At 52.1% G+C, this 18525-nt stretch overlaps 1 protein-coding gene across 5 annotated transcripts in view; it reads right to left on the reverse strand.

Moving 5' to 3' along the window:
- The window catches only part of NRG2 (neuregulin 2), a 243681-nt gene that overhangs the window by 21091 nt on the left and 204065 nt on the right, over positions 1 to 18525 (reverse strand). For 4 of the 5 annotated variants that reach the window (XM_072826098.1, XM_072826096.1, XM_072826097.1 and 1 more), the window contains 3 exons: positions 15893 to 16064; positions 10467 to 10585; positions 1060 to 1180 (listed from right to left, as the gene is read on the reverse strand). In XM_072826098.1, coding sequence (XP_072682199.1) covers positions 1060 to 1180; positions 10467 to 10585; positions 15893 to 16064 — 412 coding nt within the window. The remainder of the gene's footprint in view (positions 1 to 1059; positions 1181 to 10466; positions 10586 to 15892; positions 16065 to 18525) is intronic. The other variant, XM_072826100.1, reaches the window with a different exon arrangement.

Here is an 18525-nt window from a genome sequence, read left to right on the forward strand (position 1 = left end):
ACTCTGGTGGCCTTTGCCCAGATGCCTCGTGAATGGGGCAACTCTGGCACCTTGCCTGGGCCCTAGGCTTGGGGTGCTTTGAAAACCCAAAGTTGTTAACTAGTGCCTCCCACCCCTCCTCAGGATCCGGCCAGAACCTGTGCTGCCCTCACTGAGCTCTCCCTTTGGCTCCGTATTCACCCACCAGAGACTCCCTCAGGGGGCCCTAGGGGCCCAGTTGCTTGACTAGGACCAAGCTGGACCTGAACAAGCCCTCCTGGATTACTGTGCTCCCACCTGCCCTGTTTGCTAAGGGGAGCAGGATGGAGATCCTGCTGAGTAGCCTTGCCTGGCTAGAGGAAGAGAAGCCCCAACTCAAGCTTCTCCTCAATCCTGACCTCCTCCATTTTAGGCCATACCAGAGTGGTGTCCTTTCTCCCCATAGAGAGTGGCTGGGGTCTGAAGCAGAATAAGCAGCACCCAGGGCATATCTGGACACCAGGCAAGGAAAGCAGCCAGGTCTTGAGGCAAGCACTGGATGGTCCTTGTCTCCCCTCAAGGCTATTTAGAGCAGACCCTCCACAACTGAGGCTCTGGGAATTGTGCTTTGCCTGACCCTGCCAAGCTCCTCACTGCTGGGAGAGACACACCCTGGGAAATGTTTGTCAGAACAGTTTGGAGAGTTGCTGAGAGACTGGGAGAGAAAGGGGCAGGGGTGGGGGGGAGACAGCGAGAGGGAGGGAGAGAGGGGACAGAGAGAGAGAGAGAGAGAGAGAGAGCCCAGTACCTAGGGCATAGATTGGAATCCCCATCTCCCTAAAAGTTGTTGGTGAAAGGGTGGACACTGGGAGATGGAGTGGGTTGGGGCCTGAGAAACTGGCACTGCAGAAGCCCCGAGCACTTGAGAGTTTACATCTCCCTATATTCCCGGAAAGGGCTAGGGAGAGGGGCAAACCTCCCTGTCTAAACCCCTTGGGGACCCCCTGTCCATGGCTGGAAGCCCGCTTTTCCTAGAGCCCTCTGCTCCTGCCCAGCCTCACGCTACTCTTGCCCCCAGAGCTGCCCACACTGGTCACTTACTTGCAGGAGAGCTGGTTGATGCCCTCAATGTAGTAGCAGACACCTCCGTTGACACAATAGGACTTGGCTGTCTCGTTGCACTTTCGGGCGTGCCCCGACCAGGATGACAGAGTGGTACTCACTGGAGGTATGAGAGACACGTGCCAGTGACACACTGAGACCACCTCTGGGCCCCAGGAACCACCTCTTTCACACGGTGCTTCATGGCCCCTCTCAAAGCTGGAAGATCAGGAACTGCAGGAGTAGCTGGAGAGGGAAGGTCTGGTGGTTCCTACCAGACACCAGCAAGGCAGAGCGGAGGCCACCAGGAGTTCTGACTGTTTGCCCAGCAACACTTGGCGCCTGTACTCTGGGCCAATGTCTTCCCACCTCTAAAGGGTAGGAAGATTTTCTTTATTTGGGAGGGGATGAGGACCTAGCAGAAAAGTCCTTCTTCTAACAGGTAAGAGCCCACGTCTGGCTTGCCTTTCTAGGGGCTTCACCATGGGTGGATGAGACCTCATGTCTTCCGTGGGGAACAAAGTCACAGGGGTGCAGGGAGGAGACCTCTACACTTCTTGGGATCTCGAGGTAGTCCAGGAGGTAGCTGGAAGCGAGCTGGGCTTTGAGGGGAATGCCACCTTCTGGATACTCATCCTCTAAGATAGAGAGAGACGGGGTGGGGGTGGGGGACAGGGGAGGGGGAGAGAATCTTGGCTTTCATGTCTTCCTCCTTTGTCCCAGAGAGGACCAGCCTCTCGGGACTGCTACAAAGGCCACTCTGCCCCTCTCCGTGGGCACCCAGAGTTTTCTTTGTCTCTGCCCTCATCAGGCAGCCCCATCCTCCCCCACATAGTCAGCTGCTGCATCTGAAGGGAGCCTCGAGGCCTCAACAGCCCTGGCGATAAATCCAGGAGGTCAGGTTGCTGGAGAGGAGGTGGGCTTGGAAGAGGCCTGCAGGGTGGCTGGGACGTGGACACCGGGTGAGAGTGAGCTGGGGCTTTAAGGCTGCTGACCTGGATTGCACATCCAATGGATCAGATTCATTCGATGAATGAAAATAACACAAGTTCTGTACCACCAGGGGATGGCATCCAGAAAGCAAGTAAAAAGTCTGGGCCCCAGTATTGGTTTTCATTTGTGAGCTAATTCCCGAGGCAGCGTATTCAGGCTGGGTAGCACTTCGACCCTCAGAGGCTCAGAGGATCCCCCGCTTCCACCCGGCAGCGGCCTCCTGCCCGAGGTGAGCCACCCTGCCCGGGTTGCTCCCATCTCTTCAGGGGGTACAGAGTCCCTACCGGCCCCCTGTGGGGATGGGATTGAGAGGAGGAGGGGGGCAGGCACTTGGCGCCCTCAGTGTTTAGACATGTGGGAGACAGATGGAGCGCGGGGCTGGGAGTGTATACACAGCGTCACTCTGTATATGTCTGAAGAACTCGCTGATAAAACCTGGTGGGCAGGGCCCGCTCCCACTTTCCCTCCATGCCGTGCCTGCTGCGGCTCTGGCACCCCCAAGCCCCATCCCCGAGGACGTCTCCGCTCAACGCGCAACCCACACTCAGCTGGGACAGGAGGCCTTTGCTGGTCTCTGCCCGCTCTGGGTCAAGAAGACCCCGGGAACCAGAAATGGGACAGGGAAGAGAAACAGCTGAGGTGACCTTGTCTATGAGTTGTGAAATCCTTTGCTCAGGAGGACACCAGAGGTTGCCCTGCCCTGTGTTACACTGCTGAGGAGGAGTGAAGGAAAAGAGCAGAGGGAATGCCTGCCGGAGTCACAGGGTGTGTTGTAACAAGCCCCCGGGACTCCTGATGCCTGGTTGAGCATTCTCACCAGCCAGCTAGGCCCTCATGGAGGAAGAACGAGTCAGCACCAAGGCCTGACATAAGTGGACGGGTGCAAAATGTGATGTGGACCATAGGCTTGGTCCTCTTGTAGGCACTGACTGAGGCAGAGAAGTCTCAGCCCAGCTTGATGACCTCTGTGGTTGTAGGGGGCAGACTGCCCACTGCTATGCCGAATGGGCAGGGGACAGCAGTGACGATGGTGGCGGGGGCTGTGGCTATAATACGTGGTCCTGTCCACATGCATATCTATGCTCATGGAGGCCTTAGGAGGCAGAGGATGACTCTTGGAAGAAGATGGGGCCTCAGCTGGGATGCACGGCCTCTGCTTTCAGAGTCGTGTCATTATGAGGACTGGGCCCCAGGCCCAGAAAGGCAAAAAGTGTGGACGGTGGGGGAGCCAGTGACAGACGGGTCAGAGGAAATGACCACAGGTCTTCCCAGCTCAGAAAGAAGTACCTTGAGGCCACCCCCTGTGATAGCAGGGCCTTCCCAAGTCACTGGAGCCCAGCCCTGCTGGTGGTGAAGGCCCGCGCCAATGAGACTTCCAAACTGAAGATGGAAGTTCACACTGTTCCAGCACACGTGGACTCCCAAGGCAGCACTTCTACACTTCCTTGTCAGCAAATCTATATTTTTTCACTGTGTTCTCTTGTGTTTGGGGAAGTGAAGGTGACATAAAGACTCCAAGTTGGAGACTCTGGCTGCTCCCTTGACACCCCCACTGGGATGGCCCCTGGTCTCCCCACATCATGCAGGGCTCCTGATCATGTGCCAGGCCACTTGCTTCCCCAGGCTTACTCATCACAGTGACTGAGCAGCACAAACCAAAGACCTGGAGGGCACCTTTAATTTATTCTCCTCTGTTGTTTTCTCCATCCATCCATCCATCCATCCATCCATCCATCCATCCACCTTTCTACCTGCTCACAAGGCTCCATCCATGTGTCCCTACCACTTCCCAGCCCAGGTCTCCATGGTCTCTTTCTTGGATGACCACAACAGCCTCATCACTGGTCTTTCTGCCCTCACTCTTGCCTTCCTCTCTCACCTTTTTGCTTCACTGCTGTCAAAGTGGTCTTTAAAACATGCAAAAGCGATCTATCCCTTCCATTTTCAAAACCCTCCAGTGGCTTCCATTTACCCACAGAATAAAGTCCCCCAACTCCTCCCCAGGTCTAATCTGGGCATCCCACCTTTCACATTTCATGTCCTGTCCTTCTCTTGAAGTATCTTCAGACTGTACTAGCTTAGTCCAGTTCCTCTAACAAGCCAGGTGTCTTCCTGTCCAGGATTTTCAAAATAACGGTGTCCCAGAGAGGCCGCTCAGGCTCTTCCCTTACTTCTTCTCTTAGCTGCATACACTCATACTTATAGTACTTATTCTAGCCTAACTAAATGACAAGCTCCTCCACCAGAATGTAAGCTTCATCTGGGCAGGGTCCATGTCTGTCTTGTTCACCAATGAACGTCAATGTTTAGAGTAGTGTGTGACATGTAACAGGTGCCTAACAAGTATTTGTATACAAATACAATACAAATACAAATATTTGTAATGAGCAAGTGAACATCTGATTCTTCGGAGTAAGGTACCTTCTTACTACCATCCCAGGAGCTGGTCTGGTCAACTTGGCCTTATGATGAGAACTTTTCCATAGACTAAAGCATTGTCTCCTATTAAATGCAAATCTTTCTGGAAGGTCACTGGGGAAAGGCAAATCAAAACCACAGTGAGATACCACTTCACACCCCCTCGGATGGCTATATTCATGAAGATGGATGATTATCAAGTGGTAGTGAAGACGTGGAGAATTTGGAATCCCCGTACCCTGCTGGGGGGAGTGTAAAATGGTACAGCCACTTTGAAACACTTGAAAAATTAAATACAGAGTTACCATACGGCCAGGCAATTCCACTGTATCTCTTAGGTATATACCCAAGAGAACTATGTGCACACAAAAACTTGCTAATGAATATTATAGCAGCATTATTTATGAAAGACCAAATGGGGAAACATCTTGGATGACCCAATAACCCAAAATGCTGAATGTGATAAACAAAATGCGGTATAGCCATAAAATGGACTATCATGCAGCCATGAAAAGGAAAGAAGTACTAACATATTTTACAATATGGATGAACCTCAAAAACATTATGGTAAGTGCAAGAAACCAGAGTCCTACAATATATGGCCATTTATATGAAATGTCCAGATTAGGTAAATCTGTAGAAGCAGAAAATAGATTTGTGGTCAGCAGGAGGGGAATGGGGGAATAGGGAGTGAATGCTAATCGGCATAGGGTTTGTTCTGAGGTGATGAAAATGTTTTGAAATTAATGGTGATGGCTGTTTAACCTTGTGAATATTCTAAAAACCACTGACTTATATACTTTACAAAGGGTGAATTTTATGGTCTATAAATTATACCTTAAAAATCTGATTTTAAAAAAATGTCTGGGGGTGCCTGGGTGTCTCAGTTATTTAGTTGTCTGCCTTTGGCTGAGGTCATGATCCCAGGATCCTGGGATTGAGCCCCACATCGGGCTCCCTGCTCAGCAAAGAGCCTACTTCTCCTTCTTCCCCTGCTCTCACTCTTTCTGTCAAATAAATAAAATCTAAAAAAAATTTTTTTTTAAATGCCTGGGAGAATGACTAAAATCAAAAACATAAGGAACAACATGTGTTGGCAAGGTTGAAGAAAAAAAGGAACCCTCATGCACTGTTGGTGGGAATGTAAATTGATGCAGCTGCTGTGTTAAATAGTGTGAAAATATTAAAACTAGAATCACCATATGATCCAGTGATTCCACTATGAGGTATTTACCTAAAGAACATGAAAACACTAATTCAAAAAGATATGTGCACCCCTATGTTTATTCCAGCATTTATAATAGCCAAGATCTGGAAGAAACCCAAGTGTCCATCCATAGATGGACAGATAAAGAAAATGTGATATATAATGGAATATTATTCAGGCATAAAAAGGAATGAAATCTTGTCATTTGCAACTTAGATGGGTCTAGAAGTACAATGCTAAGTGAAATAGGTCAGAGAAAGACAAATGCCATGATTTCACTCATATGTGGGGCTTAAGAAACAGAACAACAGAACAAAGAAAAAAGAGACAAACCAGACTTAACTATAGCAAACAAACTGATGGTGACCAGGGGGGATGTGGGTGGAGGGATGGGTGAAATAGGTGATGAGGATGAGAAGTACATTTGAGGTGGGCACAGGGTAAAGTAAAGAATTGTTGAATCACTGTATTGTACACCTGAAACTGATACAATACTGCACGTTCATTATATTGGAATTAAAATTAAAAGTGCCTGGAAGGTAAGCCCAGGAGGGCTCTATCAGCCAGTAGTGTCTTGGTGGGAGTGAGCTTTTTGAGGCTTTGAAGAGGGAAGGGCCAGGAGGGGAGCTCATGGGCAATATTCTCTCCCTGTTGCTGGCCACTGTAACTGCTCTTCTCCATCACCAATGGAGAAACCTCCACTTCTCTTTCAAGGCCCAGATCAAATAATCTTTCTTCATCAAGGCTCCCTCCCACCTGTCCAGTACGCCCTGTTTCCTGTGGGTAAAGTTGCCTCTCTATCCTCTTTCATATATTAGAATAGGCAGATGCTTTGAGTTTGGGTTTTGGCTTCCTGCCAGGAACTTTGAGGGACTTTGCTGGGAGCCAAGACTATGACTCTCCAGAGCTCAGAAGAGGGTCTTGCTGAACATGTGAGCAAGAAAGCAGGTGTGTGTGTGTGTGTGTGTGTGTGTGTGTGTGTGTGATTAAACAGCTAGCCTTTCTAAGCCCCCAGGTGAGGGAGAGGCCCAGGGTGTCCATGGTCCTGTGACACTCCAGGTCAAATTTGCCTCCCCTCTGGGGTAAAGCTAGGCCCAGCTTGATATCCTGGGACTGGTACAGCCTCCTTGGGACATTCCCAAGATCTCTTTCAGCTGGGGATGAGGCAGCTGGGTTCTCTAACTCAGAGGTGGGTTGGACCAAGCTGATTGTTTTATTAAAAGCACCACAAACTTCTTGCTGACTTCTCCTCCTCCCAGGTAACCAGGGAGGCAGTCTCTTGTGAGCTATCAGAGACTGACTGCAAGAAGGGTCTGCTCTGATTTGGGGAAGGAGCATCAAGCTCTGAGGGAACAGAGCCAAGGTAGGCAGTCAAGAGTCACAGCGATGCCTCATGGGCAGCCACTGCTCCTTGAGCCCTCCCATGCTCTCTTCTGGCCACCCCACCACTGTAGCCTTGGCTTCCCTGGGGCCTGGGCGGGCCGAGCCAACCCACCTCAGGATGAGTCATAGGGGGCAGGCATAGCTGCCCGCTACCCGCCCTCCACCTCCTCCCCAGGGTGTGGTTGCTGCAGGTCTCCTGGGTTCCATGGGTAAACAAGGAGCCTGGGCATCTCTGCCTGTGGAAATGTCCCCCCATAGTGGCCTCCTGATCCCCTGCAGTGGCCCTGTTTACTGCCCCATGTCAAGGGTAGGGACGGCCGTGCACTGACCCGGGCAACAGATGATGTATATGTGTGTTGTGGGGGCTACGTGTACAGGATTTCTGCCTCAACTCAGAAACCTAGAATTTTGCAGGGGAAGAGTCTAGAGATATCTGGGCTCAGCCTCAGATGGGGAAATGGAAGACAAGCAAAGTGGGGTAACTCTCCCAGGATGACAGAGCTTGGAAGAGACTGAAGCTCTGGACTCTCTGCAGCTCTGCCCTGCTGCTCTCAGGCTGGGGAGGCAAGGAGCCCCTCGGGAAGCCCCCGGAGCCCAGCCTAAACCTCTACTGCCTGGTTCCCTAACTGACCAGAGCATGTGCTGCTGAGGGCTGATGGCAGCTCAGGTGTGGCACAGGGCTGCAGCTCCTCTGAAGGGTCTCCAGCTTCAGAGCCCACGCCCAGCACAGGACAGAGGCTGCTACTATGGTGTTCTGCATGGCAGCCCCTTCCTTGTATTCTGCTCATAGCATCCCTCTACGAAGGCGCCCCATGTGTAGTTGTGGCAGGGCCATCACCCCATGACCCTGCCTCTCAGAATGCCCTCTGCACATGCACCAGCCTGGCAAGGATGCCACCGTATCCCCTGAGTATGGCGAAGGGGCCACCCGGGGCACATGAACTAAGAAGCAAGATCAATCAGCATCCATCGCTGGAGTCACGTGAGTGACACAGAGGAAAAGCTATCTCTTTTTCCTCCAGCTGGGAGGCTGGGATGATGTAAACCTGGAGATGTCTGAGGCTGTGGCCTCTTCTTTCCTCTCTAGTCTCCAAACCTGGGAGAAGCCCATTCTATTGTAGGAGAGAATGAAGACGATGCACAGTGGGAGAGGACATCCTGAACCCTACTCTGGATTCTGTTAGGTTTGGGGCCGGTTCTACCTCTGGATTTTTCAGTTTTATAAACCAATGAATAAGTTTCTTAAGATAGTGTTAAGCTGTGTTCTTGTCAGTTACTTTTTAAAAAATTATTTAAGTGATCTCTCCACCCAACAAACTCAGGACCCCAAGAACAAGAATTATGTGCTCTCCTGATGGCCAGCTAGGCAACCCGCTTGTAAATGTCGAATAATAAAACAAGAAATATCAAGTCTGAAGTGGATCTATGAATATCTGCCCCAAAAAGATGTCTGCACGCTCTGGCTGGAGGTAACAGGTGCTGGACACTTAGCATGGTCCGTTTTCCTGGGCTTGGGACAGGTTGGGAAGAGCAGGGGGCCCGGGTACCTCCACTGGGGCAATGTGGGAATCAGGAAAGGCCTTTAGCAGGTTATAAGTCCTTTTCTATATTATTTACCAGGTGCCTACTAAGAGCCAGGCACTGTGCAAAGTCTGGGGACTAGAGTGGCAATTGGCAAGACATAGTCCCACGGAGCTCCCAGTCTGGGTCTGCTAACTATTGTCATGTCACAAGCTCTCTCATTAACCATCAGTTAGACTTGTGGCAGAATATTTAGCCTCTTTGAGCTTGTCTCATTAACTTATGAGCTACACTGCGGGTTTGTCAGGGCTCAAGAGATAGTAAGGAATGTGGCAGGGAGCATGCTCTCAGGAAGCAGTAGCTCTTCCTGTCACTTCTGGGGGAGAAGGTACCATCCCTGCTCCCCCACTCCTGGCTCTCAATTCCACTGCAGATGTCACGCTTGCATAGAAAGTTTGGCAGCAGTATGAGATTTGAAAAATGATCTAATAGGATTCAGGAAGTACACAAGACCACAATTGGCCAAGAAGTGGCCTGGGAGCGGGGCATGAGCTGGGAATGACACTGTGGTGTGATGGTGGGGTCAGGGAGGATGGTAGCCTGGGAGAGAGGGCAGGAGGGGAAGGCTAAGAATGGACCGTAAGGGACTGACACAGTGAGGCCTGGAAAGATGGTTCGGGCCAGGTTGGTGTGAGCTGGGCTGTGGGAAAAAGTCCTGGTTCTGTGGCACCACGAGGTGGGGGCAAGACAAGATGAAAGCATCTTTAGAGGCTGTTGCTCTGGTTTAGGTGAATAGAGATGAAACCTGGGCTGGGTTGCCTCAGAGGTAGGGTTGGAGTGGGAGGTACAGACGTGAGAAAGATCCAGAAAGGAGACAGACCAGGACTTGGAGACTTGGACCTTTAAGATACGGTGGTAAGGGAAACAAGGAGGCTGAGGGGCTGGGAAAATGGGGGGCAGGGGCTCACAATATAGGACAGACAGGGTATGTGCCAGGTTTTTCTCCGAAGGTCCTGGGGCAGGGAACGTTCCACATTCTCCATAGATAATGTTGGATTCAGGGAGTACTGGAGGGCTGCCTGGTTAAAGTACAGGCAGGCAGAGGCAGATATTAGACCTACAGGGGCAGGACTGGAAAGGAACCCAAATAACCAGGTAGCCAAAGGAATGCTCAGAGTGTGGGTGTTGGGGGGAGGAAAGCCACGTGTGGGATTTGGAGTTCCCGGGCTCCAGTGGAGGCATGCGGCCTACAGACAGGCAGCTCTGGCCACTTCCCAGTGAGGGGAAGCCAGGCTGCCTGCAAGCTGCCACTAGAGCTGCCATGGTGCAGGCGGAAAGCTGAGGGTGCTGTGGGGTTTTGACCCTGCCTGTTTTTAAGGGAGAGGTCCACCTATGGGAGGAGGGTCTGCCATCCCTGGAAAGAGGCTGCCCGCAGGGGCCAACACACACAAGCCCCCTGGCTGTGGCCCCGGGGAGATGGCTGCCTGCACCCAGGTACCCAGCAGAGCAACAGGCAGTCAGCTCCCACACGCCCGGGGCCTGCCTCTCCCTGACGCCCCGCTCTTGGCAGCCCAGCCTCCCATAATTGCCTTCTAAAAATATCCTTCCCCCACCCCCACCTCTTGATTTCAAAATATTTAGTTTTCAGGATATTTAAAATGAGAGCTGGCGGCTCTTCCAGGCCCAGATAACAAAGCTAAACATTTATGCTTTGACTGCATTTCTCTGAATCGGCTCAGATCTTGGGGCTTGATATGGCAGCAGCAGGAGGGAGGGGAGTCAAGTGCAAGATGGATCATGTGTGGGCCTCCTGAGGGCTGAGGGTGTGACTGGCCTGCCCCTCAGACCCCTGTAGGAACCCTCCCTTTGTTGGGGGACCACCTACCGCTGTTGACGTGGAGCCGGCCCCGGACCGTGTCCTTCCCCAGGATGTTCTCGGCCTCACAGACATACTCCCCAGCATCCTCCACCTTCACCTTGTTGAACTGGAGTCGAGAGTTCTTTCTGGTTGGGGGGGGGGGTGATAAGAGGGGAGAGATGTGAGCCAAGGCCCAGGCTAGCTGTGGTCCCCAGTGGTCACTGCGCGATCATTTCTCCCCACAGAGCCACAGTGGCTGCGCAGGGTGGATGAGAAGTCGATTACATGCGGGGTACAATGCTGAGTCCCCCAAGCTGCAGGGAGACCTGGGGGACAACACAGGGTAGAGCCAGTGGCTGTACACAGGTCTCTAAATCTCTGTGTCCTCATGTCTACTTCTCTAGGGCTGCACCTTCTCTGTAGCCTTTTTCTGGAGGAGGAAAGTGGAGTCTCCTAAGGAAGTCACATGGCTACCTCTCTCTTTTCAGGCTCCCCCCGCCACTCTTCAAAACAGGGCAGCCACTGCCTCACCAGTTACCTCTGCCTGGCCCTAGAAGTGGCTGCCTGCCGCTCTAGATACAGAAGGCCTGCTCCCAGGTACCTGCAGACCCTCAGGTTAAAAGGCTCTCATAGCAAGGGTGCCCAGCCTCCCAGTCCCAACCAGTGGCTTCCCTGGCCTTCACCCTGGCCCTGCCATTAGGTTACTCTGTGGCTTCTCCTAGGGGCTTTAGTTTCATCCATCCATCCATCCATCCATCCATCCATCCATCCATCCATCCATGTAATTAATGTTACTGAGTGCCTTCTATGTGGTAGGAGCTTGGATACCTCAAGGGAACAAATAGATCCTGATCCTCAGGGCCTGACTTGACCCTCATGGCTAACCTGGAGGGAGACAGGCAGTCCAGATGGGAAAACTGAACCCTAGAGGAGCCTCTGGATTTGTCCAAAGGGACCTGGCAAGGCAATAGCAGAGATGGACGAGGAGCTGGAGTTGGTGAGGACACGGGCCCCTCAGTGGCTCATGGACTATTTCCTAGAGCCAGAGGCTGGGAGGCTAGCCCCCTCTGCAAAGGGCTTTGCAGCCAGTCCCTGCATGCTGAAAGTTGTAGGGCCAGGCTGGGCAGTAGGGGTTGTGCTGTGTGTGACTCCAGGGTACTAGGCTCTGGTTCCCCTCTTCTTTCTGAAGACCCTGCCAAAGCTCTCCTTTCCCGTGGTTTCTCTGCATCTGCCCCAGGGTGCCTGGACTCTGCAGGGTCTGTACATACCTCCTGTCCCTCCCTGGGCCGCAGTGCTCTTCAGGGGCCCATCTGAGCTCTGGATAAAGCCTAGTACCCCAGCCTGGCCCGCAGGGAGAAACAAGAAGTAGCATAAAAATTTCTTTACATGATGTAACCTCCTCCACTTTTTAGTCCCAAATTAAAATGCCAGATTCCCAGAATATGTGTAGTGTGTTGGAGGGGTGGTGGAATGGGAGCTGGGGTAATACAGCTACCACTGCCCTGAGCCCTGGGATGAACATCAGAGCCACGACGCTCTTGGGGAAAGGATGGGGAGGTGACACTGGGCCACGGCAGGGGCAGGGGAGCCAGCAAACTGACACCTGTCACCCTGGGGCTGTGCTTTGGGAGCCTGTGTCCTAGGCTCACGGCTGCCTCTGGAGGGCCTCTTCCCAGACCTCCTCACTCCAAGATCCTTTAAACGAGGATCCATGAGGTTGTCTTGTCAATAGGCCCTGTTGCTGTGGTGATGTCCTTGCTGATGTTTAGGCGACAGCTGTCTGCCTGACCCCTCACACTCCCCACCCCGGCTCTCCCCCTTCCTCCGTGACCCTATCCCTCCAACCCTTTCCAGCTCAAGCCAGTCTGTCTCCTTGGCCTGGTGTCTGCCTACAATCCTCTTCTGTCAATTCAAGTTTGTTCTCTTCATTAAACAGAGCCCTGGAGGCCCCTCTGGCTAAAATAAAATCTCCTTCCTGGCTCCAGCCTAATTAGATGCCACAAAGCCCAACTGCCCCAGGACCAGGCTTCTCTCACTTCTGGGCCACAAGCAACTCCCTGACACTAGAGGAACAGAGCAGGTAACTACCTGAGGGTCGCAGGGTCAAGCTATAGGGGGCACAGAGCTAGAACCTCCCTGTCACCCACAGCTGGATTCAAAGGAGCCCCCCTTATACCACATCCTGTGTAGCAGGGAAGGTGGAGTAAGGCTCACAGATATCTTGGGGGACAAAGACTGGAAATGGCAGGAAGGCCTTCCCACATGAGGCGGGTGAGATCTGTGGAAACTTGGTCCAGGGCTCGAGGAGAGGCCCTTTCCTCTGAGGAAATGGCAAGGGGCACCTTAGTTTCTCAGCTGTGTGATGATCTGGCCAGTTCCAGGAAGGGGACCCCAGACTTGCACACAAGGTCCTGAGGTCAGAGCTGCAGGGTAGGGGCTCTATGGGTCCCTCAGCCCTGAAGGAGCAGGAGCCATTGCATTCTCTCATCACTCCTAGCTCCAGGCAGAGACCCTGAGGATTCAGGACCCGGTCCCACCTTCCTGGTAGGCCCAATGCCTGTGTGCCACACTGATCTGGGCCTGCCCCTGCAATGCACGCCCCTCCCCCCTCTCTTAGCCAGTTTTGTGCTGGCAGGGACGGGATCTGGGCGGCTGTATCCTCCACCCGTCCACACAGTTTCCTCAATGCCTACCTCATGCTGCCTGCCTGAGGGGCCTGTTCCAGCTTGCCCTCATACATAAGGGAACATGTGGTTCTGCAGGGGAGGGCCCTGTGCTCAAGGCTTGGGGGGCTGGTTTTCTTTTGGCACAGGAAGGCCTGGGTTAGACACCTCAATGTGGCAGCCTCAGAGACAGTACAAGCTGGAGAGAGGGCCTCTGCAGGCCAAGAGCCATTTCAGGAAGGAGGGTGGCCTGGCCGGTGGAGGGCTAGGATGGCCAAAGGGCAAGCTGCAGTGTGGGCAGAATGAAAGAGAAGATTCTGCCAGAGAGGAGACGCCTGCTTACGTCCCTGCCCCCCATGCAGGGGAAGTGTGTGCTTATGTGCAGGTGGTAGCCCTCTTTGCCACAGCAGGGAAATTATAAATTCTCTATCAGAGCTCATTCCACCCCATCAACTCCTGCTGGGAGCCCAGGGGCAGACTGGTGGATTGAGGAAGTTTCAGGAGTGCAGCAAATGGGACAGGGCCCTGACAGGAAGAGGGCAGGGGCACACTTCAGGCTCCTAGGGGTCCCCAATACCCAGAACAGAAAGACTTGCCCTGGCCCTGTTTCTGGACTGGAAAACCCACATGTCAGATGAGCCTGACCAGGATGGTAACTTGCTTAAAGTCTAGGTCAACCCAAAGGGTGCCCTGTCCAGTCCTAATGTCACTTGTACCCAGAAGAAGAGTACTCGTCCTGCAAGATTCTAATTAATTCAATACTGAAAGCAGATCTGTGCCAGGCCATATAGGGCAGAAGGGCGTATGCAGGCGGCATCTAACCTCTAAAGCTCTCTCATATTAGAGGGAGAGACAACACCCCGAGGTGCAATGAAATCATGTCTAAGACCCCCTGAGGGGACCAGAAGAGCTGCCTGGAGGGTTCAGGAAGGTGTCCCAGAGGATAGGACATTTAATCTGAGCCTGGAGAACTTTGCCAGGAACAAGGTTGGGGAAGGAGGAGCTGCCAGCACAGGGAACAGCTTGGGCCCAAGTCTGGGATCAGGAAAGGAAAAGACAGGGATGAGGAGTGGTGCAGTATTGGGGAACAGCATGGCAGTGACGAAGAGGGGCGGTGGAAGGGCCTGAGGCCTGGGCTGTAGCTCAAAATGTGTCAAGTAAGGTGCACCTGGGTGGCTCAGCAGTTGAGCATCTGCCTCAGGTTGTGATCCCGGGGTCCTGGGATCAAGTCCCACATCGGGACTTCCCATGGGGAGCCTGCTTCTCCCTCGGCCTATCTCGGCCTCTCTCTCTGTGTCTCTCAGGAATAAACAAATAAAATCTAGAAAAAAAAATCTGTCAAGTGAGTGACTTATCAGATATGTGTCCTTGTTAGAAAGATCATCCCCTGCTAGAGTCACAGGGATCAGTGGATCTCTAGAACTATAAGCAAAACTGGGTAGATAAGGCACATTTTTTTGGAAGAAAAGGGTGAAGGCCTTTACCACAGTCTGTACTGGAAGCTAGACTGGAAGCTCTGTGAAGGATGGGAGGGGCCATGTCTGGTTCAGTTTCTGGTGTACGTCCAGCCTCTGGCAGAGTGCCTGGCACACCATTGATATTCAATATGTACATGTTAGATACAGAGATGAACTCACAAAGGGGTCTGTGGCCCAGGAAAAGTGGGGATGCCCAGGGGAGGGAAAGAAGCTGGAGGCAGGAGAGCAGATAAGAACACACAGGGCAGAGAGCAGTGTTTCCTGTGGGCAGGGATGGCATGGGAGCAGGTGCCATGCAGCAGGAGGTCTGGTTCTGCCACAGCTGAGAGGGGAGCACAGAAGGGTGCAGCAGGGCCAGAGGGGATGAGGGGGAGACACTAGACTTGGGCCATACAGGATTAGAACTGTCTGTAGGTATCCCAGGGGTGGGATCCCATATTCAGCCAGCAGCATGGGTCTGGAACTCAGGTACAAACAAAATGTCATGAAACTGGAGACAAGGTTATCAGCTAGGAAAGGGTAAAATTACCTACAAGTGGAGAGGAGAGGAGAGGAGGGGAGCCCCCAACACTGGAGAGTTCCAGTACTGATGGTGACTGAGAGAAAGTGGTCAGAGGGACAGGAGGACCAGGAGGGGGGCCGCAGGGGCCACAGAGCCAGTGGCACCCATGCCAGTGGCTGCAGTGAGGCATGGGGCTGGGAAGCTCTGAGGTCACCAGGGCTCTCAAGAGCCACAGCCATAGGTAGCATGGGAGTGTATTTAGAAGGCAGATTCCAGCAGGGCAGAGAGGCATGGAGGACGACAGGGTGGAGTCAGTGGACACGGGACTGACCCTGGATGATGGTGCAGGGTAGAAGCGGGCCAGGCAGCAGCTGAAAGAGGGACAGGCACACAGGGGTGGAGGGAAAGCTTTGAGAAGGGAAGTGATGGAAGAGAGTTGGTGGTGGAGAGAGAGGGAGGTGGAAGTCATCACTCAGGGCTGCCCAGATGCATCCTGGAGTCTGTCTTTCACCAAAGGTTGCCAAACGGGGGGCTTTCAGACACTGGGGCAGATCCTTTGGGAAGTTTTAGGGACAAGAGGGGACTTGCATAGGTAAAGCTGAGTTTGATAATCCAATTGCCTTCAAAGATCTTCATTAAACATTCACAGTCAGCAAGACACCGGACCACCAAAGCCAGAGGGGCCTGGAACCGCAAGGAGAAATGGGGCAGGGCCAGGAGGGAGGACTGAAGCCGGTCCCCCTTTTCAGGAAGGGTGAGGGCAGCCTGGTGGACAGAGGGAGGGGTGAGAGAGGGAGGGGAGCATCTTACCTGCCGTTGCCATACTTGATGCGGATGTCCCGGCTGCGGTTGAGCTCCTTGCCATCCTTGAACCAGCGGTAGGAGGGCTGAGGATTGCCCGCTGCTGCCTCGCACTTCAGTGACTGCTTCTCACCCACCTGTCCGGTCTGGCTCTTCATCTTCTTCAGCTTGGGCCGGGTGGCTGTGGGGTACAAGGCAGGGAGGTGAGCACAGGGGCAGGGGTGCAGTGCCAAGCACAAGCAGCAGAAAGAAGGCCACTGTCTTCAGGAGGTGGAAGGGTGGCCTGGGGAGCCTACCCTCCTGGTGTCATTTCCCAGTTCAGTTCAATTACTGTTCACAGAGGGTCCGCGGTGGTGTCAATGTAGCTACTACCTATGAAGCTTCCCTCACACTTGCAATGATACTTGGGGCTTTCGATACATTAGCTTAGGAAAAGAAACCCACGAGTTCACTGCAATGATGAAACCCCTTTACAGATGGGGACAACTGAGGCTAAGAATGCAGAAGTCACTTTCTCCAGGTGAACTGGGAATTCAAACCCAGATCCCCTTGACTCAGATGCTCATGATCTAACTCCTGTCCCAGATGCCCAGGCCTAGGCTGGGCCCAGAGGACACAGGAGGACCAAGATGACAGACACAGCTCCTGCCCTTAGGGAGGTCGGTCTGGCAGAAGGGCCGTAACCTGGCATTAGCATCACAGCATGGCCCCTGGAGGCTTGGAGGTGCTGAAACCAGAGGAAGGACCTCAATCCAGATTGGGGGAAGAGCTAACTTAGTCAAGAGCTAAGGGATGCTAAGACCCTAGGAGTGGCAGGAAGGGAGTGAGCCAGGCAGAGTCAGCATTGTGGCTTAGGAGAATCACATGGTCTGGAGAGGTAGGCTGATGTGAATGGGTCAGGTGGAGCAGCCATCTGGAGGACAAGGCCTGGGGCTATACTGGGGGACACAGGCCCCACTAGGGCTCCAGGCAAATGCTAGGCTCAGCAGCTTCTCCCATTTTTCTTTTCTTCTCTTCTTTCTCTTCTCCTCTTCTCTTCTCTTCTCTTCTCTTCTCTTCTCTTCTCTTCTCTTCTCTTCTCTCTCTTCTCTCCTCTTCTCCTCTCTCTTCTCTTTTTAAAGATTTTTATTTATTTGTTCATGAAAGACAGAGAGAGAGAGAGAGAGGCAGAGACATGCAGAGGGAGAAGCAGGCTCTTGAGGGGAACCTGATGTGGAACTCGATCCCAGGACCCTGGGATCACGACCTGAGCCAAAGGCAGACACTCAACCATTGAGCCACCCAGGTGGCCCTTCTCCTATTTTTCTTACACAGAATTCTATTTCCCCATGCCCAGGTCTCCCATGCTTCATTTCTTTGCTGCCCTCCCCTTGACAACAACAACAAAAAAAAAAAAAAAAAGGAAAAAGTACTCTGTTCTCAGGAAGGTAAGGGCAAGCCCATGTTTCCTGCTGAGGTATGTAATAATTTCCACTGGGCAGCCCTTTATAGGTTACACAATGCTTTCATGCATGCTCTCGTTTGCTCCCTGAGCTCTGTGAGGCAAGTGTCATTGCCGACATAGATGGGGAAGATGAGACTCAGAGAGGTTAAGAAACTTGACCAAGGTCACATAGCCAGGCAGCCAGGCAGCTACAGAGCAGATCCAAAGCACAGGTATTTGTGTTTGCAACACAATGGGCCTGTAGCAGGCTGGTGTCTGCTTTTACAGCCTGTGTCTCTTTTGGGGGAATGGAGAAAATAACTGAAATTCTTCCATCAGCAGAAGGGAGGGTCTGTTAGGGCCAGGGAATTGTCTCGGGAATGAACGGTCCCGTCTCGGCTGACTCTGGAGGAAGGCAGCCAAGAGGGCCTGGCTATCGCCAGGGCTCCCTCACAGAACCTACCCCTGCATGGCTGCTTAGAAGCAGGCAGTAGATGGGAGAAGGTGCCTGGGGGGAGAGAGCAGAAAGAGAAAGAGCTCCTGAAGCTTCAAAAATGATATTACATAGACTAAAAAAACGACAGTGCTTATGAAATGCTTTGTTCGTTCTAGAAAATTAAAAAATACAGATGTATAAAAGAAAATAAAAATACTCAATTTTACCCAGAAGTAAGATACACACCCATACACGTGCATTGTAAATAAATGGGATCAGCATCAGTAACACATTTCTTTCATTAAATGAAAGAAATGTAAGCCTTTGAGTTTGGCCTTGATTATTAGCAACAGCATTTCCCACACTAATGTCTATGGGACGTGAATATCCAGAGAGATGATAATAAATAGACATTACTTGAGAAAAGGGTTCCATGAACAAACCAATTTGGGGAGCAGGTAGGTCAAGAGAGTTAACGAAGTATCATCACTGACTTTGGTATGATTTCCCAAAAAGGGTCTCACAACTTTTTTTCTCAGAACTCTTATAGAATTGCAAGGAAATAAAGTTAAATGGAATAGCTCTATAACCTAACTGGCGTTGGTCTATCTATCATCTATCTATCTATCTATCTATCATCTATCATTTTATCTATCTATGTATCTATCATCTATCCACACATATTTTAATAATATCTTCACATAATTCAAAATCCAAGAAGTGTAAAAGGCTTTCTGACTTAAAACACAAGTCTCTGGGCAGCCGGGGTGGCTCAGCGGTTTA

This window comes from Canis lupus, chromosome 5 (genome assembly GCF_048164855.1).
Source record: "Canis lupus baileyi chromosome 5, mCanLup2.hap1, whole genome shotgun sequence".
NCBI classification, from domain to species: Eukaryota; Metazoa; Chordata; class Mammalia; order Carnivora; family Canidae; genus Canis; species Canis lupus.